The 26,151-nt window shown below is 49.8% G+C and overlaps 2 protein-coding genes across 3 annotated transcripts; both read right to left on the bottom strand.

Moving 5' to 3' along the window:
* Nucleotides 1-388: 388 nt before the first annotated feature.
* LOC141408644 (uncharacterized) lies at nt 389-11,730 on the bottom strand. 2 transcript variants are annotated; one of them, XR_012424615.1, is made up of 2 exons: nt 4,840-11,730; nt 389-4,141 (listed from the first exon to the last, which is right to left on the bottom strand). XR_012424615.1 is itself a non-coding variant. In XM_074017241.1 (2 exons), exon 2 carries the CDS (start codon nt 8,458-8,460, stop codon nt 7,702-7,704), a length of 759 nt encoding a protein of 252 aa, XP_073873342.1. In that variant the 5' UTR covers nt 8,461-9,561; nt 10,438-11,730; the 3' UTR covers nt 389-7,701. The 2 variants fall into 2 exon arrangements, 1 of the variants encoding a protein (XP_073873342.1); XM_074017241.1 differs by having other exon boundaries at nt 389-9,561; nt 10,438-11,730.
* On the bottom strand, nt 11,170-12,743 carry ID3 (inhibitor of DNA binding 3). Its single transcript, XM_005544467.4, has 3 exons — nt 12,368-12,743; nt 12,174-12,258; nt 11,170-11,653 (listed from the first exon to the last, which is right to left on the bottom strand). Exons 1-2 carry the CDS (start codon nt 12,665-12,667, stop codon nt 12,199-12,201), a joined length of 360 nt encoding a protein of 119 aa, XP_005544524.1. The 5' UTR covers nt 12,668-12,743; the 3' UTR covers nt 11,170-11,653; nt 12,174-12,198.
* Between the last annotated feature and the right edge of the window lie 13,408 nt (nt 12,744-26,151).

Below are 26,151 nucleotides of genomic sequence, written 5' to 3'. Positions count from 1 at the left end.
CCTGTAGTCCCAGCTACTCTGGAGGCTGACACGAGAGGATCCACTGAGCCCTGGGGGTGGAGGTTGCAGTGAGCCGAGATGGTGCCACTGCACTCCAGCCTGGATGACAGAGTGAGACTCTGTCTCCAAAAATAATAAAATAATAATAATAATAATAATAATAACTCCCTTCTGTCTTTGAGAAATTCAGCCTAGTGAGAGAAAAGGGGCTGCAAAAAAACTGATCTCTTAACTTCCTGAACACACATATACCATCTCATTAAATTCTCCAAACAACCTTTTGAGGAAAGTTTTTTCTTTCTCATTTTAGAAATAAGGAAACTGAGGTTTAGTGGGCTCCATTGACTTACCCAGACATTGTAAAATATGAATAAAATATGAAATAAAATAGTGTTAGGAGACAAACACCTTTATTGGATTAACAGATACATCAAAAAGCAATAAAGTCTATTAATTATGTAAGGCATATAGACCATAGCCCCATTTTATTAATTATTTTTATTTATTTATTCAATTTTTGAGATGGAGTCTTGAGCTGTCGCCCAGGCTGGAGTGCAGTGGCGCGATCTCAGCTCACTGCAAGCTCTGCCTCCTGGGTTCACGCCATTCTCCAGCTTCAGCCTCCCGAGTAGCTGGGACTACAAGAGCCCGCCACCATACCCGGCTAATTTTTTTGTATTTTTTTAGTAGAGACGGGTTTTCACTGTGTTAGCCAGGATGGTCTTGATCTCCTGACCTCGTGATCCACCCGCCTCAGCCTCCCAAAGTGCTGGGATTACAGGCATGAGCCACCACGCCCGGCCAGCCCCATTTTCTTAAAGACTATAAAAGACAGCTTTTACTGAGCTAAAAAAGGAGCCAGACTTTTGAGAGCTCTCACTTATGGGGCAACAGCGACATGCCAGGCATTTTCCATGTGTCTGTCAAATCCTCATAACCCCGAGAGGTAGGAACAGTTAGCTCCCTTTCAAAAGACAAAGCTGGGGTTCAGAGAAGTGAAGTTACATGGCCAGGGTTGCACAGCAAAGGAGGGCATCGAGTCAGGGCTGGGACCGAGGCTCTGACACTTGGGATAAGAGCTGGAGCCAGTCCTTTCTCCCAAGTCATGTTTGCCAAGAGGTTTGCCAAGGGCTATGCTGCCACTGTGAGCCAATCACCCTTTCCTGTCTCACTCCACGGAGCGTGATGAGTGGGCGGGAGAGGGGACAGGCGGTTCTTCAGGGCAACAGGACTTGTTTCAGCCCATTTGGGAAGCAGCCCGGCGTAGCCTGCCTTGTCAAAGTGTGTGTGTCTGCATGCATGTGTGCTCATGCATGCATATGTGTGACTGTGTGTGAAGTTGGCTGGGTGCTGTGTCTCACAAAGCCATGTGATAAAAATCTGGTACATCTTTCTGAAATGTCTGTTTTACTCAAAAAATAAAAATAAAAGAGAGAGAGACAACACAATTTTATATTAAAATACAGATGGCTATAGAATGTAAAAGAACACAAGCTTCACATGGTATGCTAAGATAATGAATGACAACTAGCATTTGGGGGCTGTGGTTCTTATTATGTGCCAGGCACTAATCTAAGAATTTTGTGTGGTAACTAAGCCTCACAACAACAACCATCTGTGTAGGGACCGTTAGCAGATACTGAGAACTTAAGTCACTTGTTCAAGTTGACACAGCTAGTACGTGAAAGAGCATGGGAACACAAAGCATTTCATTAGACAAATCTTAGAACGTCTCTACTATCCATTGTTTGTTCAATTAAAAGTTTGTAACAAGGGCCAGGCGCAGTGGCTCACGCCTGTAATCCCAGCACCTTGGGAGACCAAGGTGGGTGGATTACTTGAGGTCAGGAGTTCAAGACCAGCCTAGCCAACATGGAGAAACCCTGTCTCTACTAAAAATACAAAACCCCATCTCTGGTAAAAATACAAAAAATTAGCCGGTCATGGTGATGGGCGCCTGTAATCCCAGCTACTCGGGAGGCTAAGGCAGGAGAATTGCTTGAACCTGGGAGGTGGAGGTTGCAGTAAACTGAGAGTACGCCACTGCACTTCAGCCTGGGCAACAGAGCAAGACACCGCCTCAAAAAAAAAAAAAAAAAAAGTTTACAAGTACAAGTGAGGCCGGGCGCGGTGGCTCAAGCCTGTAATCCCAGCACTTTGGGAGGCCGAGACGGGCGGATCACGAGGTCAGGAGATCGAGACCACCCTGGCTAACATGGTGAAACCACGTCTCTACTAAAAAAATACGAAAAACTAGCCGGGCGAGGTGGCGGGCGTCTGTGTTCCCAGCTACTCGGGAGGCTGAGGCAGGAGAATGGCGTAAACCCGGGAGGCGGAGCTTGCAGTGAGCTGAGATCCGGCCATTGCACTCCAGCCTGGGCCACAGAGCCAGACTCCTTCTCAAAAAAAAAAACAAAAAACAAAAAACAAAAAAAACAAGTACAGGTGAGGTGGTTCATACCTGTAATCCTAGCACTTTGGGAGGCCAAGGCAAGTGGATCACTTCAGCCCAGGAATTTGAGACCAGCCTGGGCAATATGGCAAAACCTTGTCTCCATTAAAAATACAAAAATTAGCTGGGTGTGGCCAGGCACGGTGGCTCACACCTGTAATTCCAGCACTTTGGGAGGCCAAGGCGGGTGGATCACGAGGTTGGAAGATCAAGACCATCCTGGCTAACATAGTGAAACCCCGTCTCTACTAAAAATACAAAAAATTAGCCGGGCATAGTGGCAGGCGCCTGTAGTCCCAGGTGCTGGGGAGGCTGCGGCAGGAGAATGGCGTGAACCCGAGAGGCAGAGCCTGCAGCAAGCCGAGATGGCGCCACTGTACTCCAGCCTGTGCGAAAGAGCGAGACTCCGTCTCAAAAAAAAAAAAAAAAAAAATTAGCTGGGTGTGACGATGGGTACCTGTAGTCCCAGCAACTTGGGAGGCTGAGGTGGGAGGATCACTTGAGCCTGGAAGGCTGAGGTTGCAGTGAGTTGTGATCATGCCACTGCATTCCAGCCTGGATGACAGAGACACATCCTGTCTCAAATGTAAAAAAAAAAAATAAAACAAAAAATTGTTTGAAAGTTTACAACAAGATTTATACACAAGGATGAGGATAAGAAGTAGCTGGCTCCAGCCAGGCATGGTGGCTCACGCCTGTAATCCCAGAACTTTGGGAGGCCGAGGCAGGTGGATCACGTGAGGTCAGGAGTTCAAGACTAGCATGGCCAACACAGTGAAACCCCATCTCTACTAAAAATACAAAAATTAGCCTGGCATGATGGTGTCTGCCTGTAATCCCAGCTATTCAGGAGGCTGAAGCACAAGAATCACTTGAATCCGGGAGGCAGAGGTTGCAGCGAGCCAAGATTGCACTACCGCACTCCAGCCTGGGTGACAGAGCAAGACTCTGTCTCAAAACAAAAACAAAAACAAAAACAAAGGCCGGGCATGGTGATTCACACCTGTAATCCCAGCACTCTGGGAGGCCAAGGCAGGTGGATCATGAGGTCAGGAGATCGAGACCATCCTGGCTAACACTGTGAAACCCCTTCTATACTAAAAAAAAAAAAAATTAGCCAGGTGTGGTGGTGGACACCTGCAGTCCCAGCTACTCGGGAGGCTGAGGCAGGAGAATGGTGTGAACCTGGGAGGCAGAGCTTGCAGTGAGCCAAGATCGCGCCACTGCACTCCAGCCTGGGAGACACAGCGAGACTCTGTCTCAAAAAAAAAAAAAAAAAAAAGTAGCTGGCTTCTCTTTTGCTTCCTGTTCGTGAAATTATAAGGGCTGCCAGTTGGGAGCAGGTACTCTACCTCTGTTATCTTATTTAATTCCTACAACAGCCCTATGGGAGAGGTACCATTGAAAGTTTACAGATGAAAACCTGAGGCTCAGGGAGGTGGTGTCATGTAGCTGGTCACACAGCTAAGAGGTGGCAGAGAAGGATTTGAATGCAGGTCTGGTTGATCACGAAGCTGCTGCTCTTACCTACACAGTTACACCAACCCTGGCCTCCAGGTTCTCTGGCCTCTGGGTCACGTTCTTCCTCCCCACAACTCCTGTTGTCTTCAAGAGAGGGTAGTTTCATGAGTGAGCTGGTTCTGGGTCAGGCTGAGCCGGGCGAGGCTCACCACCTCTGAAACGCTGTCCCTTCAGCAGCCAAAAGCACACTTGTCATGAAATAATTACAAATTCCAACAATGAGAAAGTAGTAATTAGACACTGACTGGGAGCTTGAAGATCTGCATTTTTATCCCCAGTTCTGTGAAGGAATCTTTGCCTGAGTCACTTTCCCACTCTGGGACTCAGTTTCTCCATGTGTCAAATGAGTCTAGTAATGCTTCTTGAGTGCCTGCCATGTCCTGGCAGGCTTTTAGGTGCTTTACATTCAGTAAATCCACACACAACTCTGGATAGGGTTCTCACAGTATTACAAGAAGGAGACTGAGGCTGAGAGAGAGGAAGGAGCCTGTACAGGGTGGCAGAGCTTGGGAGTGGAGGTGCAGGACCAGAGCTCTGCTTTTAGTCCCTGCACTGTTTATATTTATTCCTCAAGCCACTGGGCTGCGACGCTGATCAGATACTGCCAGGCTGAGTGAAAGGGCTCTGCTCTACATACAGAGCGCCAATGCTGGACAGGAGTCCTGGGGTGCTGTGACTGGGTTATGCCAACCACATTGCCACCCTGGAAAGATGAAGAAGGAATAAGGCTAGGAATCTGACACCAAGCCCAGCAAACTCTGTGGTGGGAGTCATCTGGAGCCTACCAAGTACAGATGCTTTACATATGTCATCTAATTTAATCATCAATTCAACCATGTGAGGCTCAGAGAGGATATATAACTTACCTGTGACCCGGCTCGGTGGTTCAGACCTGTAATCCCAGCACTTTGGGAAGCCAATGTGGGAGGACTGCTTGAGCCCAGGAGTTCCAGACCAGCCCAGACACCATACAAAAAAGAAAAAAAAAAAATTAGCCAGGCATGCTGGCGCACATCTGTAGTCCCAGCTACTCAGGAGGCTGAGGTGGAAGGATCACTCGAGCCCAGGAGGTCAAGGCTGCAGTAAGAGCAGTGATCATGCCACTGCACTCCTGCATGGGGAACAGATTGAGACCCTGTCTCAAAAAAACAAAAAGAAAACAAAACTCTTACCTGTGAGAGCACAGCTGGTAAATAACAAAGCTGAGGTTTCAACCAGTGTCTGTATGTTTCCCAGACTCACAGAGAGAAAGTAACAGGATTACTTCTGTGGCTGAAAGAGGCCAACTCTGCAGTACCCATCGGTTTGCACAGTTTCAAAACAGCTGCAGACATCCAAAGCACTGGGTAAGGAGGCCATCCTGGAGACTGTGGCTCTGACAGTTACTCCAGGGTGACCTTTAGCAGGTCCCCTGACACCTATGAGCCCTGAGGTGGGTGAAATGGAAGTACCCCCCAACCAGTCCATGTTACCACATAGACTATAAAATGCTGCCCACTAGTGAATGGCCTCTTTTGAAACACTTTCTTGCCGTTCTCTTTGTATATGGAGTTGAACCTGCAGTGGAAAATGTGATTGACAGGGATTAACATCTAGGCCCCTTGGGGCCCACCTGGATGAACCCTCAGTGGAAGCTGGGATCATGAACACTGGATATAGACCCATTATAAGACCAGGTGGCCCCTGGACCTGATGAAGAGAGTCAGGGTGGGTGTGGGGTGGGGAATGGAGCAATATGGTTGTCTGTTCTGATGGTCCTCAATCTCTCATTCTCTTCCCTGCATAACCTACAGTGGCATGTCTTGAAACTCCTCTTTTCTTTTGGAGATGGAATCTCACTCTGTTGCCCAGACTGGAGTGCAGTGGCACAATCTCGGCTCACTGTAACCTCTGCCTCCTGGGTTCTCCTGCTTCAGACTTCTGAGTAGCTGGGATTACAGGCACATGCCACCATGCCCAGCTAATTTCTGTATTGTTAATAGAGACGAGGTTTCATCATGTTGGCCAGGCTCGTCTTGAACTCCTGACCTCAGGTGATGTGACCCCTTGGCCTCCCAAAGTGCTGGCATTACAGGTGTAAGCCACCGCACTCGGCCCTGAAACCCTTTTTTTTTTTGATGCTAGAAATGGCATAGGCATAGGAGACCAGGCGCGGTGGCTCACACCTATAATCCCAGTACTTTGGGAGGCCGAGGCCAGCAGATCATGAGGTCAGGAGATGGAGACCATCCTGGCTAACATGCTGAAACCCCTTCTCTACTAAAAATTTTGTATTTTTAGTAGCCAGGCATGGTGGCAGGCGCCTGTAGTCCCAGCTACTCGGGAGGCTGAGGCAGGAGAATGGCGTGAACCCTGGAGGCAGAGCTTGCAGTGAGCTGAGATCGCGCCTCTGCATTCCAGCCTGGACAACAGTACGAGACTCTGTTAAAAAAAAAAAAAAGAAAAGAAAAAAAGAAATGGCACAGGCATAGGAAACAAAACAAGATTCAGGAATAACTTGGATCAGTGAGTGGGCAGGTTATTTGGGGGAGTCTGCCGTGCCTTGGGTACCCTCATTGCCACACAAGGCACATTTTTAGCCCCAAACGGACCAATTGCCAGCTGGCCAGCGACCACCTCAACTCCGGGTAATGAGTTCCATATGTTTCCATAAGAGCCCAGCTAAGCTTTTCCCCAGCAGTTCTTACAGTGTTCTCTCCCTCCCCGCCTTCCAACTCGACACTTGGCCACCCTTGTTCCATTTGCTCCTAAGGAGGGTGGCAGGGAGGGGGTTAGGTGGGCAATGACAAGAGACAACGCTTTGGGAAGTCACCCTTCCCTGACTTCATTTTTGCAGATCCTCAAGCTACGAGGCCTCTTGGCCTCCCCAGGCCTCTGCTGCCCCATCTCTAAAGTGGGAAAAGCAACCCCTACTCAGGGTAGCGAGAGCATCATGAAAAGAGCCTTGGGTAGGAAAGTGGGAGGCTGCTGTTCCAAACCCGACCTGAACACCAACTTGCTGTATCCCTGAGCAGGCTCCTGCTCCTCTCTGGGCTACATTTGTGACGTCTAACGGCCTTTCCTTCCATCCCTGACAGGTTTCAGACTCATAACAAATGACTCATCAGACAGCGAAGGAAGAACATCGACTTTCCTGGGTGCATCCAGGGTAGGGGTCCCCAGGAAGCCTACCGCCTTCCTACCCTGGCCACCCTCACTCTAAGCCCAGGCTCCCTTTGATGGGACTGGCCCAGTGAGAGTTTCTGCCTGCAATATCGGGCACAAAGTATAAGCAGGGTGGCAGTGTGGAGAGGAGGCGTCCCCCGATGGAAGGACAGCTCCACAGCTGGGAAAGTGGAGGTTGTGGGGTGGGGGTGCCGGGGGCACCTATGATCATCCCCCAGCCACGGCAGGAGGTGAATATGAGTATATGAGTTCAAGGGACTTCAGATAACTCCTCCCTCCTTATCTGGTTTGTCAAAGATAACCCGCAAGTGCCGGTCTCAAGGTGTCTCACTACCCTGATCCCGACTGCCCACCGACCCTACCCAAAGACAGACGCACTAACCTTGGCCTCTGACACTGCCTACAGATGGACCCCACAGCCTGACTACCCACATTTATCCCAAAAGCCTGCCCCAGGCTGGCGAAACCCCAAATCCGACCACGCTCTGACCCCTGATCTCAGTCACAGACTCCGTGACCTTGCCACCGACTGACCCCTATCAGGAGAACTAATCAGAGAACAATTAAATTGCTCGACTCTGAGCGAAGCACCTCACGGAACACAGGGGCGGAGGTGGGGAACGAGACTCGAGAGGGCAGAGGCTTCCCGGAGGAGCCCAGCGGGCCTGGGGCCACACTCGGAAGGCCGGGAAGGCCCTGTGCAGGGCACGTCGCAGGCGCTCGAGGAATGCGAGTTGCCTGAAAGAACGAAGGAAGGAAGGAACCGGGTGGGAACCAGGGCGGCCTCGAGGCTGGGGCAGGAAGCGGGTGGGGGTGTGCCGACGCTGCAGCGGCCCAAGCGCAGCTGGGGGCAGCGGGAGAGCAGTGGGGTCAGCGACTCCGCTGGGTCGGGGGCCCCCCAGGCCGGGAGGCTGGGAACCGGGAGGCCGCGCTGCTGGCAGAGCGGCGGGGGCGCCGCGAGGCTCCGGATGGGCTGCGAGCCCCGCCCGCAGGCTGCGGAGGGAGCCGGAGCCAGAGCGGAGCCAGAGCTCAGACATCCGGGCGCCAACGAACACCTGCGAGCGGCCCCCAGGGCCCGCGGGGGAGGGGGGGCCCGCCGGGAGGGGAGGGGCGGGGCGGAGGCGGGGCCGGCTCGGCTCCGCTCCGCCCCGCCGGGCTCCGGGCCACGTGGGCCGAGGCTCTGCCCCAGCCCGGGCGCCGCAGAGCCGCCGGTGGGGAGCGGCTGTCTCCGGGGAGGTCCGGGAGTGGGCAGAGGAGAGCCCTTGGAAGCAGCGCTGCGGGAAAGACCGCGGCAGGAGGTTTTCAGGTTTAGCCTGGGGCATAGGGAAGAATGGTGGCCACGAGGGGTGATGAGGCTGGGAAGACAGATAATTGAAGGTTGTCCTGCGTGTCCACAGCTAGAGAGCTATAACTGGCTTTCTGGAAAGGGCACCATTTCTGGTGTCACAGGCATGAATTTGAATCCTGGTTTTGTTACTTAGAAGTTGTGTGGCCACCGGCAAGTTACTTCACCTGTTCTGAGCTAGTTTATTTACGAAACAAAGACACCTCCCAAATGTATTTCACAGCCGATGCGATCAGCTCTGAATCTGATCGCATGCGACAATTTGCACAAGACACTCAGCAGTGAATCTTGTAGTTCAGGAAGCCTCGTGGATACTTTATGCGCCTTATGGTTTATCCGAACAACACACCTGGAAGGGAGGTACCGACATCCCCCTTTCACAGATGAGGAGGAGTCCTAGGTCTTTCATTCCACAAGCACTCCCTGGGACAAGCACTCCCTGGGGACCAAGCATATGCCAGTCTCCGGGAATGGCGAGGGAAAAGAGCCAATCTGAAGTGAAGGCAAGAACATGAGCTTTGAAGCTAGAGGAAGCTGAGGTTCCTAAACCCTGCTCTGCCACTTTCTTGCTGTGTGACCTGGATCAAGTTATTCAGCCTTTCTGAGTCTTTTCTATAAACCAGGAATGATACTCATCATGGTGGTTTGTGAAGATTAGAACAAAAATGAAGATAAAATAGTCTGGAACCTGGCAGGCACTTCCATAGGTGATTATGACAGAAGACACTACTATCCTCTCTCTGGGAGTTTTCTGACCTAGGGCCAAATTGCTTTCACTCTCTAATGACTAATGGATTGGCATGCTGGTCTATCTTTTGTCCTGGCCGCCTGAACAGCTCAGTCCTGGGAGTCCTGACAGGCAATTTCCTTGGAATTAGCTTAATAATACCTCGTAGGTGTGTGATGCATTTCAAAGAACTTTCCCACCATTATCTTCTGTCCTGGGAGGCAGCAGGGCACAGGAGGAGAATGGCTCAGAGAGGTGGAGTGCTTGCTCAGGGTCACTCGGCAGATGACCACCGCAGCCCTTTTTAGCCTTCCATGGTACCGAAACTTCCGAGCAGCAGGAGGCAACGTGCTGTGGCAGAAAAGGGTATAAGACATTGAGCTCAATGCCTGGCTCTACTGCAGTTCATGGTGTAATGTGGGGCCTAGCACCTCAGAACCGCTGCCTTAGAATCAGCTTCCTTTACAGATGCAGAAACTGGGGCTCAAGAGAGGCAAAGCCCCTAGCCTGAAGTTATACAGCTAGGAGGTGACACAGCAGGGATTTGTGCCCTTGTATGGCCATCTCTAAAGCCAGCACAGCACACCTAAAAAACAATCGAAGATAGACCCAACCCAGGCTTTGTACTTGGTTTGGTGCAAGGGTTTCTCGCATGAGGACTGAAGTCTGCTATTGCTCTGAGCTCTGTGTGTGTGTATTTTTTGAAGAGTATTCATACCTTCCATCAGATCAGAGTGACCAGGACACACAACAGGTTAAGAACCACTGCTCAGGCTGGGAGGTTGGTTGGCAATGGCAGAGGTTCTCCTCCTCTCCCATGCCCCTGTTCACCCCAGAAAGCTCACCAGGGTTAAGGCACTAAAGGTGATGACGTGACCTGTTTGTTATGAAATATTGAAGTAATTCATGCCAGGGACCAACACACAGATGAGATCATACCATAAACAGGAATCTCCAGTAAGGCCAGGCACCTGGTGAAGCCCACCTGGGGAGCCACCAGGGGTGTGGGGGAAGGCATGGGTTGGGATCTTGCTCTCTGCTCCACTTCCAGGCCTGGCCTCAAGGAATGGCCAGTCCCCAGCCCTGCTCCTGTTCACCACAGTCAAGTCACTGAAGTCACAGTTCAAATCCCATCTCTACCTCTCAAGGGCTGTGAAACCTAGTTCAGAAGCATTACCCACAGAAGTTCCCTTTCCCCATTTCTGAAATAGGGACAGGGATGCTTACAGAATAGGTTCCCAATGGAGGTGGTGTAGAAATACCAGCAGAAATGAGGACTGTGGAGTCTCTGCCTCACATTCCTTGTTCAGGGTCGGACTCTACAACCACCTAGTGTTAGAGAAGGGATCAGTATCAGTACTTCCCAACCAGCATCCAAATCTTTCTTATCCTTTTCAGGAGAGACCTCCTCTCTTTTTTTTTCAATTTTGGAAGCCCGCAAGGAAGCCAGCCCAGAGAGCAAAAAGGAAATGAAACCAGGCCCAGTTATCAGTTTATTCATTTCTGGAATTGGTCTATCAACCACCACCCATGTCTGGGCACCAGGTGAGGCAAACTTGAGGCTCTACTCTTACCACATCCCCTGCTAGAAAGACATAGTTTATAGTGACAATAAAGAGGAAAGCTACTGCTAGATCTCAGGGGACATGAAAACTCAGTTCTCAACTTGCCTGAACCCCCAACTTGCTGGGCGAGCTTGCACCAGTCTCTCTGGTTTCCCTTCATCCAGGAAATAACAAGGCAGAGTCCAGATCTCTTCTCTGCACCCATCACTCAATGGCCATGGGACTCCCATCATGAACCCTTCTCTCCCCACCCCATCCCCTCTCAGCTGGGCAGTTTTTCATCTCTCTCTCATGGGAGTGAGCAAGTTCACTTTCCCAAAGCTCCCTAAATGCAGCCATGTGAGAGAAAGCATCATTAGTACTTAGTGGAGACGGGTGTCATCATATACACAAGTGTTTAAAAATCGTTTATTATGCAAAATGTTAACTTTTATAAAAAGTTTAATATACATCGCATTGTTACAGAAAGTCACCTTCCTGTAAAAAAAGGTACAAAAACCTATATACTCTATTATAGAGTTCATAAATCAGGGCAACAGAACCTTTCTCCAAGGAGACCAGAAGACCAGCTCTGCCGCCGCCTTGGCATAGTTGGAGAGCAGCCACTCCTTCCACACCTCCAAGCTCTGAAAAGACAGTCCTTAAAACTTGGGGGTGGGGCAAGGGCAGGGTGATGTCGCCCAGCTGGTGGCCAGAGCTAGCTCTGGCTCTTCAGGCCACACAAGTTCACAGTCCTTCGCTCCAGAGCACCAGGTTCAGCCTCCAGGAAGGGGTTTGGTGAAGTGGGCAGGGCGAAGTTGGGGCCCATCCATGCCGTCTGGCTTCCGGCAGGAGAGGTTCCCGGGGTCCCAGGCCGAACGGGCGCCAGCACCTGCGTTCTGGGCGGGGGAGGAAAGAAGACCAAGGAGCAGTCAGTTTCCGCCGAGCGCGCCGAGGCGGGGGCCGTCCGCAGACTGGTCGGCGCCAGGGAGGAAACTTGGTCTCTACCTCCAGCTGATAACTCCGTGCCCCACGCTGCCCCCACCCAGTTGGCGCCAAAGACCACAGGCGGAGCTTGCACTACCCCTCCCACTTGGAACTGACACTAGCTGGGAGGGGGCTGCCGAAGACACAGCTCCCTATACAACTCCGATCAGAGACTTACTATTTAGTCGGACCCGCGTCTACTTTCCCAGACCCTCGGCCACAGCATGAGGGCAGGGGCGACGCCCGTTTAAGGCTGAAACGCACATCACATGGCAACTGACTCTGCCATTCATTTAACGCTACCATGGGCAAGTCACTTGTCCGTCTCTGGCCTCGATTTCCCTAAACCGAGGGAGTGGCAATCTTTAAAAAGGTCTGCCAACTCCAGAACTGGCCGTTTAAACCTCCCTCTCCAAGGGAGGAGATGCTCACCTGGAGGTGTCAGGACACGGCCGGGTCAGTGGCAGAAGCTCCTTTTGTCGTTGGAGATGACAAGTTCCGGAGCGAGTTCGGCTGTCTGATAAAAGAGAAAAAGAGGGAAGAGTTACACAAGGCAATCTGGCGCTCCAAGGGGCTGGCAGCATCCTTGCCTGAGTGTTCAGCCCTGCTCCGGCTTCCAGGCTTACCTGGATGGGGAGATGAGGGCTGTCCGGGGGTCCTGGGACTGGCTCGGCCAGGACCACCTGCAGGTCGAGGATGTAGTCGATGACGCGCTGTAGGATTTCCACCTGGCTAAGCTGAGTGCCTCTCGGGACTCCAGGTACCAGTTCCCGCAGGCGGGAGTAGCAGTGGTTCATGTCGTCCAGCAGGCTCAGCGGCTCCTCGGCTGCCGGGCCCTTGCCTCGGCCCCGGGCGATGGCCAGACTGCGTTCAGACAGACAGCACACTGCCTCGTAGCAGCCGCGCACCGGGCTCAGCGCCTTCATTGCTGGGGAGTGAGTCCAGAGGTGCCCAAAAGGGGAAGAAAACCCAAAGAAATCCCCTCACAGCGGCTTGCAATACGCACACGCTCGCGGCCGCGGGCACTTATAGAGCCCGCCTCGAAGGCACGCCCCTTTATTCAAAACGGCCCGCCTCGGCCACGCCCCTGCCGGCCCTGGGCGTTCACAGCCCGCTTAAATTGCAAACAGGCTTCCTCCGGCTGGTCTGACGCCGAAGACCGCGGAGCCGCGGATTCAAAGAATGAGGAAGCGCTGATACTGGGGCGAGGCGGGCCTCTTCGCCAGCAAGGATTTAAAAATCACTCAAAACCATTAACTTCAAGAATTTGCTTTTTCCTGGCAGCGCCCCAGATATTTGAGCTTCCCTGCCCCCTGCCAGTCCGCCTTTAGCCCAACACTGGTTCGAACCCACAGCTCCTCCGAGGTCATAAATCCCTGAACAGCAAAGAAGCTCCCCCCTCCCTTTTTTTAAGCAAAAGATTTTTCAAGGGAAACTTGTAAGGAATTAGTGCCGCCTTGTTCCCCAATTTGCTGTTCGTCTGACCTCCAGACTCACTGGCGTCAGGAATTATCTTGTGACCAGAGGGAAAAAAAATTAATTGCGGTGAAGCTAAGGTTACAATGAAGAAAACAGATTTGCGCTAGGCGCTGAGATTGCAGAAGGAGGAGGGAAAGGGGGTTTGAGCAAAGAACACTATTTATTTGAGCAACAGGGGAAAAGAAGAAAGCCTGAGCCCATGCTTTTTGCATGGGGAAAAAAGGAGCCTGGACCCTCTGCCCTGTGAACTCCATAACGAACCAAATATATGCACAGTTGTGCTTGGTGAGTTCAATTAGAATTTTAGACAAGGTTTTAAATGTGGAGGCACAGATGGGACAATTCCTATATAAACCTTTTTAAGAGCCCCCCACTGGGTCAGCAAATTTGTTAACTTCCCCTCTCCTTTCCACACACCTCTGTGCAGAAAACAATGGTAATTTCATTGCTCTATTGTCTATCCCTTTCTCCTATGGAAGGGCAGGCCACCTGGACTTGATTATTCTTAGCCCTGCTGAAGTAGCTCCAGCTCCATCTGAAAGACCAGGAAAGGAACCAGAGGGCCGGCAAACTAAGTCCTGTATTGCAACAGGACACTGTGCTCAGTATTCTTTCTTTGCTTGTCTTCTTGTCACCTCCTTAGACATTTGGGAACCTGCACTTCCAAGATGCTGCTTTCCATTTTGGAAATGACCCAGTGGGATTCCAATAGTTACTTTCCTAATGAACCATTGGTGAATATATATGGACTCCCTCCACATAAAACAGTGGTTCCTGCTTTCAAGCACCCCACAATTTGGGGAGAGAAGATTAACACAGAAAACAAGAGTTCAATAGTGTGTGGCACTGATTAACAGGACAAGGGGAGCTCAGCCAAAGAGAGTCTCAAAACAGTTAAAAAGGACACTGGGAATTGAGAGCCCTGGGTTCATAGTGCTAGCCCTGACAATAATTTGTCATGTAATCTTGAACAAGCCCAGGTACCCTGGCTTTAATTGCCTTGTGAGTAAAATAGAAGATGGTGCTGAGTGATTATTTTAAATCCTTTCCAACTGCAGAAGTCCAAGACTGTGTGAAATTTGGATAGGTAGGTGAAGGCTGCTGAGGGACCCAAGGAGGGCATTTAAGACACATCCAATGTTACACTACAAGTAATAGCAGAGCCAGTCTTGAAGCCTTGTTCTTTTTCATCAAACCACAGGGCTCTGTGGCCCAAGAAAGATTCCTTCCTGGAATGTTTTTTTCAAGGACAGGCTCTTTAGTATAAGAAAAGAGGAAGAAAATAACCTGTGAGTGGGCCAGTCAGTCTTTATATGCTACAGCAGTCGAGTGCCAGCTATTTGATCAGGAAAGGCAAAATAGTGGTTGTAGGAACTCCTGAATAACCAAGAGAAGACCCTTCTTTTCCTATCTTGCAGACTTCTGTGACAAAATGGTCAAGTCCAGGGGGTTCTAGAAAAATCATGGTCCAGGCAGATTTCTGTGCAAATGTCCATTCTTCTTCTAAACTAATTGTGTGAACTTCGGCTAAGTTATCCCTGGGTGCTTCTATTTTCCCATCTATAAAATGGAACTAATTGGGTCTACTCATTCATTCATTTGATAATTATTGAATGCTTTTTCTTTGCAGAGCACCTGATGTGCTCACTCCATCTGATCTTAAGTCTTCTTACTGCCTGGGGGGCCCAGCATGGGCCAGTTGTGTGGAAGGTGCTCAGTCTACCCAGGTTCTCCTTCCTTCTTTTCCTTCCTCCACTACTACAGCTGATGCCTCAGGCTTGTATAGTGGTTTAGGTTTGCAAAGCACTTTCACATTTATTATTTCCCAGGATGCTTCCAGGCTGAAATGCCCATGGGCTGTGTGACATAAGGCAGAAGGATGCTGTGGGATTAGCAAGCAAAATTCAGTTCTGTGCATGCCAATAATTTGCAGTGTGCCCTTGGACGAATTTCCTCCCTTCCTGGGCTTCATTTTCTCTTAAAAAAAAAGAAAGAAAGAAAGAAAAAAGATAGTGGGTAGGAGGAGGCTGGGAGGAAGCAAGTGACCTTTAAGGGTCTTCTCTAGACGAAGATTCTAATTGTGAAAGAAGCAGGTTATGGTTAGGAACCCTGAATAGAGTTTAAACCCAAGGGACTTCTTTTTCCCCACAGCAGACTGGACAGGCTAGCTCAGGCCTTCTGCAACTTGTTTAGCGGTGGTGGGGCCTCAGCCTCTTATTCCAAATGCCTCTGAACTTTCTGTTCCCAGTTCTGCTCCTTTTACCAGCTTTTTCCCCCCTCTTGCATTTTTTATTTTTATGAAAGGATGTCATTAAGGCTTTTGTCTGCGCTGTTTTTGTTTCAGAACTTTTCTCACAATCCTATTTTTTGTTGAGGAATCCGCTCCTTTGCCCAGCTGTGGGTCCCGGTCCCACAGCTGTGTTGATCTAAGACTCAGCCCCAGACAGCCTGGCGCCAGGGTGGGACGTCATGCGTTCACACAGGGATGCGTGTCCCAGGCAACCTTTCCTCGGGCAGTCACCGGCCGGCGACTGTCTCCCCCACCAATGAGCGCGGGACACCCGAGAAAGGGGCGGGGTCTGCACCGCCCCAACCGCGAGCGGCTTGTGAATTGCAGATGCTGAGAACTTGATAATGTTCCTTCAATTGGGGCCCTTTAAAGTCTTTTTTTTTCTTTCTCTTCTAGTTATTTCTTTTCTTTTGCCTATTCCCTTTCTTTCCACCTTCTTCCTTTATCTACATATGTGTATAATTTTTTTCTTCTTTTTTCTAACTATCTCCTCCCAGTGTCAGGAATCATTTTGTAAGCATTTCCAGGAACTGAATCTTCCTCTGCCAAAATTAAAAAAAAAAAAAAAGAAAAGAAAAGAAAAAAAAATTCAATGTGCTCTCTGATTTTTTTTTTTTTTTTGAAGAGTTGGCAGAACTCTTTAAGTTATACTGTTTTGTATTTTAAAAAATTTTAAGTGCTGGTAGTGGGATCCCTGAATTATTGATTTCAAAATCAAAGTAATGATGGCAAGGATTGCAGATGTCTTTTTGTCTAAACTGAGCCTCTATTTATTATTTATCTATTGATCGATCATCTTTTCCCCATTTATGTTCTAGACATGGGGATCATGGGGACCTCAGAAACTTGCTCAAGTTTACTTGGGATGTCAGTAGCTGGCCTGTGGCCAGAATCCAGACCTCCTCTCATTTGACTCTGTGTCCACTCTGCCTTCTCTTTGTTTTTTCTTCTTTTCTCTTCTTTTTTTTGAGACGGAGTCTCACTGTCGCCCAGGATGGAGTGCAGTGGAGTGATCTCGGCTCACTGCAACCTCCACCTCCTGGGTTCAAAGGATTCTTCTGCCTCAGTCTCCCGTGTAGCTGGGACTACAGGCACAAGCCACCACACCTGGCTAAGTTTTGTATTTTTAGTAGAGACAGGGTTTCACCATATTGGTCAGGCTGGTCTCGAACTCCTGACCTCATGATCTACCCAACTCCATCTCCCAAAGTGCTGGGATTACAGGTGTGAGCCACTGCGCCCTGCCTGTCCCCCTAACTCTTAATAGCATTAGGATGGTCTGCTGTGGTCTCAGAACATTCCCAAATGCCACATTTCATAATATGTACCTCCTTGCTCATAAGTGCCTAGAAGGTGTGGTGAGGACTTTGCAGTCACACACATAGAGCATCCCTTCTCCTTCTCCCCTCAGAGAGTCTGGAGCCCAAAGTATTGCTTGAGATTCAGGTGATACAAGGAAAGCACAGGGATTCAGAATCAAGACCAGGCTCAATCCTTGCCCAGACTACTACTACCTTCACTCTGCCTCAGCTGTCTCTTCTGTTAAATTAGGAGGAAAATACCATCCATCTACCTCGTAGCTGGGAGAGTCAAAGGGGACAAGGGATAGAAAATGGTGTGGGAACCAATTAGTTATCTGCTATAATGTGATGTAGCCCCTGTTGAGTGGGATAGGTGGTACCAGGTGAGTTGAATGGTTCCTGCTGAGGCTGTTGTCAGGAATGTGAGGAGCATCAGGATCTAAGGCATGAGTCCTTACAGGGGTGGGGATTTCAAAGTCCTCCAGGATGAGCTACTCTCTAGCTCAGAAGCACTCAGCGCCACCACCACTATCATCATTCATTGAGTTCTGTTTGCCAAGTCTTGCTTGCCTTCTCACACATTTTCCCATTGATCCCTCTTATAGACAAAGAGACAGTGGCTCAGAAAGGTGAATGTGCTTGCCCAAGGTCACATAGCTAGATAAGTGGCAGGTCCAAGATTTGCACCCAGGTCTGCCCGTCTCCCAAAGCCTGTATCCTCCTGCACCTATGCTTTTCCTTCTGCCCTCACAAAGGAACTCCTGGGAAGGTAGCTTGGGCCTGAGAGGGTTTTATTCTACCAGATAGGGAAAAGTAAAGGCAGATCCATTAGGTAGGGAGACAGACACTGAAGTGCTGGGGTACTAAGGAAAAACATTGTTTTCTATGCAGAGAGACTCAGAAAGCATTGGAATTTGTTGGAAATCTAAAGCTTTTCCTCCCTCAAAGACCTTCCTCCTGTCCATACTTACGTTTTAGGAGATGTTTATTTTTTATTTTATTTTATTTTTATTTTTATTTTTTTTTGAGACGGAGTCTCGCTCTGTCACCCAGGCTGGAGTGCAGTGGCCGGATCTCAGCTCCGCCTCCCGGGTTCATGCCATTCTCCTGCCTCAGCCTCCCGAGTAGCTGGGACTACAGGCGCCTGCCACCTCGCCCGGCTAAGTTTTATTGTATTTTTAGTAGAGACGGGGTTTCACTGTGTTAGCCAGGATGGTCTCGATCTCCTGACCTCGTGATCTGCCCGTCTCGGCCTCCCAAAGTGCTGGGATTACAGGCTTGAGCCACCGCGCCCGGCCTATTTTTTATTTTATTTTATTTTTTTGAGACAGAGTCTCACTCTGTCGCCCAGGCTGGAGTGCAATGGCACAATCTCCGCTCACTGCAATTTCCGCCTCCTGGGTTCTAAGCTATTCTCCTGCCTCATCCTCCAGAGTAGCTGGGATTACAGGCGCAAGCCACCACTCCCAGGCTAACTCCAGGCTGGTCTCAAATTCCTGAAAAGTGATCCACCCACCTTGGCCTCCCAAAGTGCTGGGATTTCAGGTGAGAGCCACTGTGCCCAGCCAGATTATTCTTAAAGTAACTACTCCTGTTTTTAGGAGTCAGCTTTAGAGTTGAGCTCTCTCTTCTAACCCAAAGTCAGCCTAGCTTCAATCAGCCACACCACCCTGAAATTAACTTACCCCTTACTTCAGTAGGTAGGCAGTAACTATAGAATGCCCACAGACCATCTGGGATTGAGGGCTGAACACCCACAGGGAAACAGGAAGGAAATTTATTTTCTGAGGGACTGTCATGTGTTCAAGGTTTCATAAATTCTATTTTAATAATTAGCCCTCGAGTTTTTGGGGGTTATTATCATGATCATTTTCTGCACAAAAATACTGAAATTCAGCTGGGCATGGTGGCTCACATCTGTAATCTCAGCACTTTGGGAGGCTGAGGTGGGTGGATCACGAGGTCAGGAGTTCGGGACCAGCCTGGCCAACATGATGAAACTCCATCTCTACTAAAAATACAAAAATTAGCCGGGTGTGGTGGCAGGTGCCTGTAATCCCAGCTACTCAGGAGGCTGAGGCAGGAGAATTGCTTGAACCCAGGAGGCGGAGGTTGCAGTGAGCCGAGATCATGCCACTGCACTCCAGCCTGGGCAACAGAGCAAGACTCCGTCTCAAAACAAAACAAAACAAAACACAAAAAACTGAAGTTCAAAGACATTTGTCCACAGAGCTGACGGGGAAAAGGAGAAAACAATCAGGATTTGAACCGAGGCCTATGGCTCAAACATTGATACACACAAAGAGATATTCAAGCTGCTCACAGTGTCCAGAAACAAAAGGACCGGTTCCCTCATCTTTGCACTTCTAGGCTAATGAGGACAGAGACAGCCTTTGCCTCATTTCTCTGTTAAAGGGAAAGTTTGAAACTTCTAGACTTTGGAGAGCATCAGTAGGTTATGTAGGAATTTAACTTAGACTTAACAAACAGCAAAAGAAAAAGAATTATGAACTCTTATAATGCAGTTTCACTACTTTCAAAGCAATTTCATTCACAGTTTCATTGAACACTCCCCACCACCTTATGGGACACACAGCTCGCCTGCTTCGTAATCAAGTCTTATTTGTCTCCCTGGAGTCAGTATCCTTCACAGTGCCTGGCATCGAGTAGGTACTTAGTAAAGGTGTACTGAATTAAGTTCCACCCCATTAATTGCTTTTGGGAGACAACTAGAGGGGTGATTTGAGACTCAGATGCAAACTGTGCTGGATGACTCTGATTCTACGACTCCCAGACATAATGTTCTTTGCTGTAGACAGATGCTGATGGTTGGATTTGGGACCCCACTAATGGGGGTTCAGGAAAGGCCTTAGAATGATGGCGTCCAAGGTAAGAAAAGATGAAGCCCAAAAAAGGCCTTGAAAAGCAATATTCACCCTGCCCAAATGTGTTGGCCTAGGTCTCAGCAGTAGTTCCAACAGCTGAGAGAGTAGAGAGGTTGGGAAGGGAGGGATGTGGCCTGGGGACAGAGCTGACCCTCCCTGAGAGGAAAGGGCTTCCCTGCCCCTACCCCAGCCAGAGCTCTGCAGTGAGCTAGAGATGCAGGGGTGCTAGAAAGCAGAGGCAGGGGCTGCAGCTCAGAGAGAGCCTCCTGCTGGCCACAGCTATCCCTGAGTGTAATCAAGTGGCCCAAGCTTCAGCAGGCTTAGTAGGATCTTATGCAGAGTGCCAGTCATGAACCAGACATTTTACATGTATTATCTCCCTCAATCCTCATATCAGTTGAGGCTCAGAGAGGTGAAGTGACTTGCCTAAGATCACACAGCAACTGGGAGGCAGAACAGGGTCCAGAGTTTATGGTTTGCAGCACGAGCCACCAACTGGAGGGAGAAGGGAATCAAATGCTGGAGAATGGGAACTGTCTTAATAAGAAACTGGGGGCCGGGCATGGTGGCTTACGCCTGTAATCCTAGCACTTTGGGAGGCTGAGGTAGGCAGATCACTTGAGATCAGGAGTTCGAGACCAGCCTGGCCAACATGGTGAAACCCCATCTCTACTAGAAATACAGAAGTTCACTGGACGTGGTGGCTCATGCCTGTAATTCTAGCTACTCAGGAGACTGAGGCAGGAGAATCACTTGAACCCGGGCAGCAGAGGTTGCAGTGAGCTGAGATCATGCCACTGCACTCCAGCCTGGGTGACAGAGTGACTTCGTCTCAAAACAAAACAAACAAAAGGGATGGAAGAAGAAGAAAACACGTATTTGACATGGATTTTGTTTCACAGAACTTTATGGTGTCAGGCAATGTGTGTATGTGTGTATCAGTTTCTTTCTTTTCTTTTTTCTTTTTTTTTTTTTTTTGATACAAAGCCCCACTCTGCTGCCCAGGCTGTAGTGCAGTGGCGCACTATTGGCTCACTGCAGCCTCCAACTTTCGGATTCAAGGAATTCTCCTACCTCAGCCTCCTGAGTAGCTGGGATTACAGGCGTGCGCCACCACGCCCAGCTAGTTTTTGTATTTTTTGTAAAGACGGTGTTTCGCCATATTGGCCAGGCTGGTCTCAAACTCCTGACCTCAAGTGATCCGCCCGCCTCAGCCTCCCAAAGTGCGGGGATCACAGGCGTGAACCACCGCGCCCGGCCTCAGTTTCTGAGTGTATTCCTCCCCGACAATGTGCTGTCCTCCCTTGTCTGGGTGTGGAGCTCTCCTTGAGGGCTGTGCGCGGGGTGAGCCCATGTGTCTTCCTCCCTGGGTGTTTCAGCCTGTTGTGTGCGATGTGTCTCCGGGTCTAGTGTAGGATCTTCCTTGGGTGTGCGGCTGTCTATGCGCGTGCTTCAATGTATGTCCATCTTCACCCAATCTCCTGGCCAGGTGCAGAACAGGGCCAAGAGGACAATGGTCTCGAGCGCCCGGGTGGCCTTTTCCTCCACTCCCTCACCCACCGCGACCCTCCCTTCCTGCACCCCGCGCCCTGGCTGCCCCCTCTCTGGCCCTGCCCGACCTTCCGCGGCCCTCCCTGCCCGCGCCCTTGCGGCCCCACCCCGACCCGCCCCGCCCGCGCCCCGCGCCCGGTGGCCCCCTCCCCCGGCGATCCCGGGCGCGCAGCTGCGGGACACACAATCGCCGGCGCCCCCTCCCCGCCCCCCCGCGCAGCCCCTAGTCCAACAAAAGCCGCTTTCTTTCCCCACAACAGATTAAAGACCAGGAGGGGGTGAAAAATAGCTTCTCCAGCCACTGGCGGGGGAGGGGCGCGGGAAAAGCTGGGGCTTTGGGGACTCTTTGATAGCGAGTGTGTGGGAAACCCGGGGGAATGTGGCTGCTCGGACCGCCGCGGCGGGGCCAGGCGCCGGGAGGAGGGCCCGCACCTCCCCGGCTGGGACCCCCGGGACCTCCCGGACCCCCGCGGCCCCGGCGTCCCCACGCCCTACGCCGCCCGCGCCCTGCACGCCGCCGCCCTCCCGCTGAGCGTCTCCTGCGCGCCCGGGTCTCCCATCGCGCCCTGCTTTTCCTCTCCTAGTCAATTTCCTCACATTCTAATTTCCCTACCTTCTTCCCACTTTCCCTTCTAACTCTCCTTTTCGCGAGTCCCCTTTTCTCGTCCTCCACCTCTTTCTCTATGTCTTTTGCTCAGGTCTGTTCTCCTTATCTCCCTCCCCGGGTCTTTATCTTGATCTATACATTCTTTTTTTTCTCTTTGTCTGGAACACACTCTGTGCCTCTTTGTTTCTGTGTCTCTTGCTATTTCTTGGTGGCTTTCCTGGGTTGGGTCGGAGGGATGGTGGATTTAGCACCGTCGCTGTCGCCCTTTCTCCTGCCCATCTGGAAGGGCTGGGAAGAGCAAGCCAGGGTGTGGGCAGTTTGTTTAAATGTCCCTCTCCCGCCACACACGTGTGAGTGCAGGTGGGCGCTGGGCAGGGAAGTCTGGGGAGCCCAGGAAGACACAGGGAGGAGCTGTGGGGAGGCCTAGCCAGCTAGACCAGGATGGAGCAGGGATGGGGGACTCGTGGAAGCCTCCACGGGTTTGGAATTATTTTTGGCCCGGTATAATTCAGTCTCTGAAAGGAATTCCTGGCCCAGGACCGGATGGTGGCCTTGGGACCCTGATGGGAAATGGGTTGGGTCTCCTGGCCCCCTCCTCTCTAGTCCTTGGGACAAGCTAGTGGGAGGAGGGGGGCTGGTTCAAGACAAAGGGCTTCCAGGTGGCTGAGGAAGGAGGCCTTCCATGTGAAGACAGCGTGGTACAGTGGGGAACTCAGCCTGATCTGATTTGTTCCAAATGCGTTGCTTATATTAATGAATCTGCTTTCATATTTTGTGTTTATGAAAGACAAGCATTCAGTCAGGATTTCTGATTAGCATGCTTCATCACCATGCAGAGCTGGTCTAATTCAAAGAACAAAGACACCCCAGCCAAAGATACCCTAGACAGATTCTCGAACAGAGATACCCCAATTCCAGCTAAAGACACCCCAGACAGACCCCAAAAGCTCTTGGTGTTTTTTCAGTAGTCTGTGCAGCAAAATCCCATGGAAGAAGAGCACAGGCTTTGCAGTCAGACAGCTTGGGTTTGAATCCTGACTCTGCCAGTGTCCAGGTGCAACCTTGGGGAGGCCACACCCTCCCTCAGTTTTCTTATCTGGAAAAAAGAAATATTCATGATATCCACCCCCACAGAATTGTGGTATTATATCAGATAACAGATGCAAAAATTTAAGAAGTAGGTGCTCAATAACAGGATGTTGATGCTTTATACGATTGCTGTCCAATAGAACAATAATGCAAGCCACAAATGTAATTTAAAATTTTCCAGCTATATTTAAAAAAGCAAGGACAGTGAAATTAATTTTTTTTTTTTTTGAGGTAGGGTCTTGCTCTGTTGCCTAGGCTAGAGTGCAGTGGTGTGATCATGTTCAAACTGCAGCCTCGATGTCCTGGGTTCAAGCCATCCTCCCACCTCAGCCTCCTGAGTAACTGGGACCACAGATGCATGCCACCAAGCCTGGCTAATTTTTAAATTATTTGTAGAGACAGATTCTCACTATGTTGCCCAGGCTGGTCTTGAACTTCTGGACTCAAGCTATCCTCCCACCTCAGCCTCTCAAAGTGTCGGGATTACAGGTGTGAGCCACTGTATCTGGCCTTAAAATTAATTTCAGTAATGTATTTTACCTAATCCAGTATATTCAAAACATTATTTCAACATGTAATGAACACAGAAAAACTATTATTCCTACATTATTTTTTATACTTCGTCATCAAAATCTGGTGTCTATAATTCAGCACATCTCAGTTTGAACTAGATACATTTCAAATGCTCTGTAGCCACACATAGCTAGTGGCTACCAATTGGAAAACTCTGGGACTCCAGATGTGTCCCACCACACCTGGCTAATTTTTTTAAAAAATTGTGTAGAGATGAGGTCTTGCTGTGTTTCCCAGGCTGGTCTCAAACTCTTCGCCTCAAGCAGTCCTACCACCTCAGCCTCCCAAAGGAATTACAGGCATGAGCCACCATGCCCAGCCCAGATGAGATTTTGGTACACGAAGACAGGGCAGGAGAAAGACTGGAGGGAAGGGGGCAGAGAATGGTATGAACAAAGCTGCTCAGGTGCAGATCACTTGATTGGGCAGGAGCGAGGAGGTGGAGAGGTGCAGGCCAGGATTGTAGAAGTAGATGGAGGTGCGATATCTGGAGAGCTTTGAATGCCAGGCTAAAGAGTACAAATAATGTAAGCATACTTCCAGGGAAAAAAAAGAATTTGGTCACTTTCTTCAGAGTGACTATGGTTATGAGATCCACTTTATTCAGAATAGGGAAGAAGGCAGCCGTTCTCTGGGTACTGTAACTTCCTGTTTCTATTGAAACCTGTTGGTGCTAACTATCATTTACTGAGGATTTACTATGACCAGGCGCTATGCTAAGCACTTTGTGTTGGTAATCTTGTTTAATTATCTCAACAAACCCTCATATGCTGCTGATGGGAAGGTAAAACTTTGGAAAACAGCTTGGCCGTTTTTAAAAAGTTAAATGTCGGCCGGGTATGACGGCTCATGCCTGTAATCCCAGCACTTTGGGAGGCCGAGGCGGGCGGATCACTTGAGGTTGGGAGTTCGAGACCAGCCTGACCAACATGGAAAAACCCCATCTTCCATGGGAAGAACACCCACCGGGTGTCGTGGCACATGCCTGCGATCCCACTGTAATCCCAGCTACTCGGGAGGCTAAGGCAGGAGAATCGCTTGAACCCGGGAGGTGGAGGGTTGCAGTGAACTGAGATCACTCCATTGCACTCCAGCCTGGGCAACAAGAGCGAAACTCCGTCTCAAAAAAAAAAAGTTAAACATCAATTTATCATATGACTTAGCAGTTCTCCTCCTAGATGTCTACCCAAGACAAATGAAAACATGTCTGCCCGGAAACTCGTACAGGGATGTTCACAGCAGCATTGTTCATGATAGCCAAAAAGTGGAAATGACTCAAATAGCCATCAACTGATGAATGGATCAACAAAATGTAGGCCGGGTGCGGTGGCTCACACCTGTAATCCCAGTACTTTGGGAGGCAGAGGTGGGTGGATCACGAGGTTAGGAGTTCGAGACCAGCCTGGCCAATGTGGTGAAACCCCGTCTCTACTAAAAATACAAAAATTAGCTGGGCGTGGTGATGCGCGCCTGTAATCCCAGCTACTCAGGAGGCTGAGGCAGGAGAATGGCATGAACCCGGGAGGCAGTGCTTGCGGTGAGTGGAGATCGCACCACTGCACTCCAGCGTGGGCGACAGAGTGAGACTTTGTCTCAAAAAAAAAAAAAGTGTATATTCATACAAAGGAATATTATTCAGCTATAAAAAAGAAATGAACTTCTAATCTACGCAATAAATAGATGGACCTCAAAAATATGCTTACATGAAAGGAGCAAGACACAAAGGACTACATACTGTGCAGTTCCATTTATGTGAAATTTCTAAAAGAGGCAAATTTATACAGACAGAAAGTAGATTAATGGTTGCCTGGGACTGGGGGACAGAAGGGGAGTGACTGCTAGTGGATACAGGGTTTTTTGCAGGGGTGATGAAAGTATTCTAGAATTGATGTGATGGTTGAACAACTCTGTAAATGTGCTAAAAAGCATTGAAGTATATATGTAAAAATGGGTGAATTTTCTAGTATGTAAATTAAAAATTCTCCCAGCAACTTTTTTTTTGGAGACAGGATCTTGCTCTGTTGCCTGGGCTGGAGTGCAGTGGCCTGATCATGGCTCACTGCAGCCTTAACCTTCCATGCTTAGGCAATCCTCCTGCCTCACCCTCCTGAGTAGCTGGAACCACAGGTATATGCCACCACAGCTGGCAATTTTTTTTTTTTTTTTTTTTGAGATGAAGTCTTGCTCTGTCATCCAGGCTGGAGTACAGTGGTACAATCTCGGCTCACTGCAAGCTCTGCCTCCTACGTTCACGCCATTCTCCTGCCTCAGCCTCCTGAGTAGCTGGGATTACAGGAGCCCACTACCATGCCCGGCTAATTTTTTTGTATTTTTAGTAGAGACGGGGTTTCACCATGTTAGCCAGGATGGTCTCGATCTCCTGACCTTGTGATCCACCTGCTTCGGCCTCCCAAAGTGCTGGGATTACAGGTGTGAGCCACCGCGCCCGGCCCAATTTTTTTGTAATTATTTGTAGAGACAGGGTCTCTCTATGCTGCCCAGGCTTCCAAACAACTTTTGTGACAGATACTGTTATCATCCCATTTCACAGTTGCAGAAGCATCAGAAAGGTGAAGCCACCCGCCTGAGGCCAAGGAGCCAGAAGCAAAAGAGCCAGGTTTCAAAACTGCTAAGT

The sequence above is a fragment of the Macaca fascicularis genome, chromosome 1, assembly GCF_037993035.2.
Source record: "Macaca fascicularis isolate 582-1 chromosome 1, T2T-MFA8v1.1".
Classification (NCBI taxonomy): Eukaryota; Metazoa; Chordata; class Mammalia; order Primates; family Cercopithecidae; genus Macaca; species Macaca fascicularis.
This window is presented reverse-complemented; position numbering and strand designations above follow the sequence as displayed.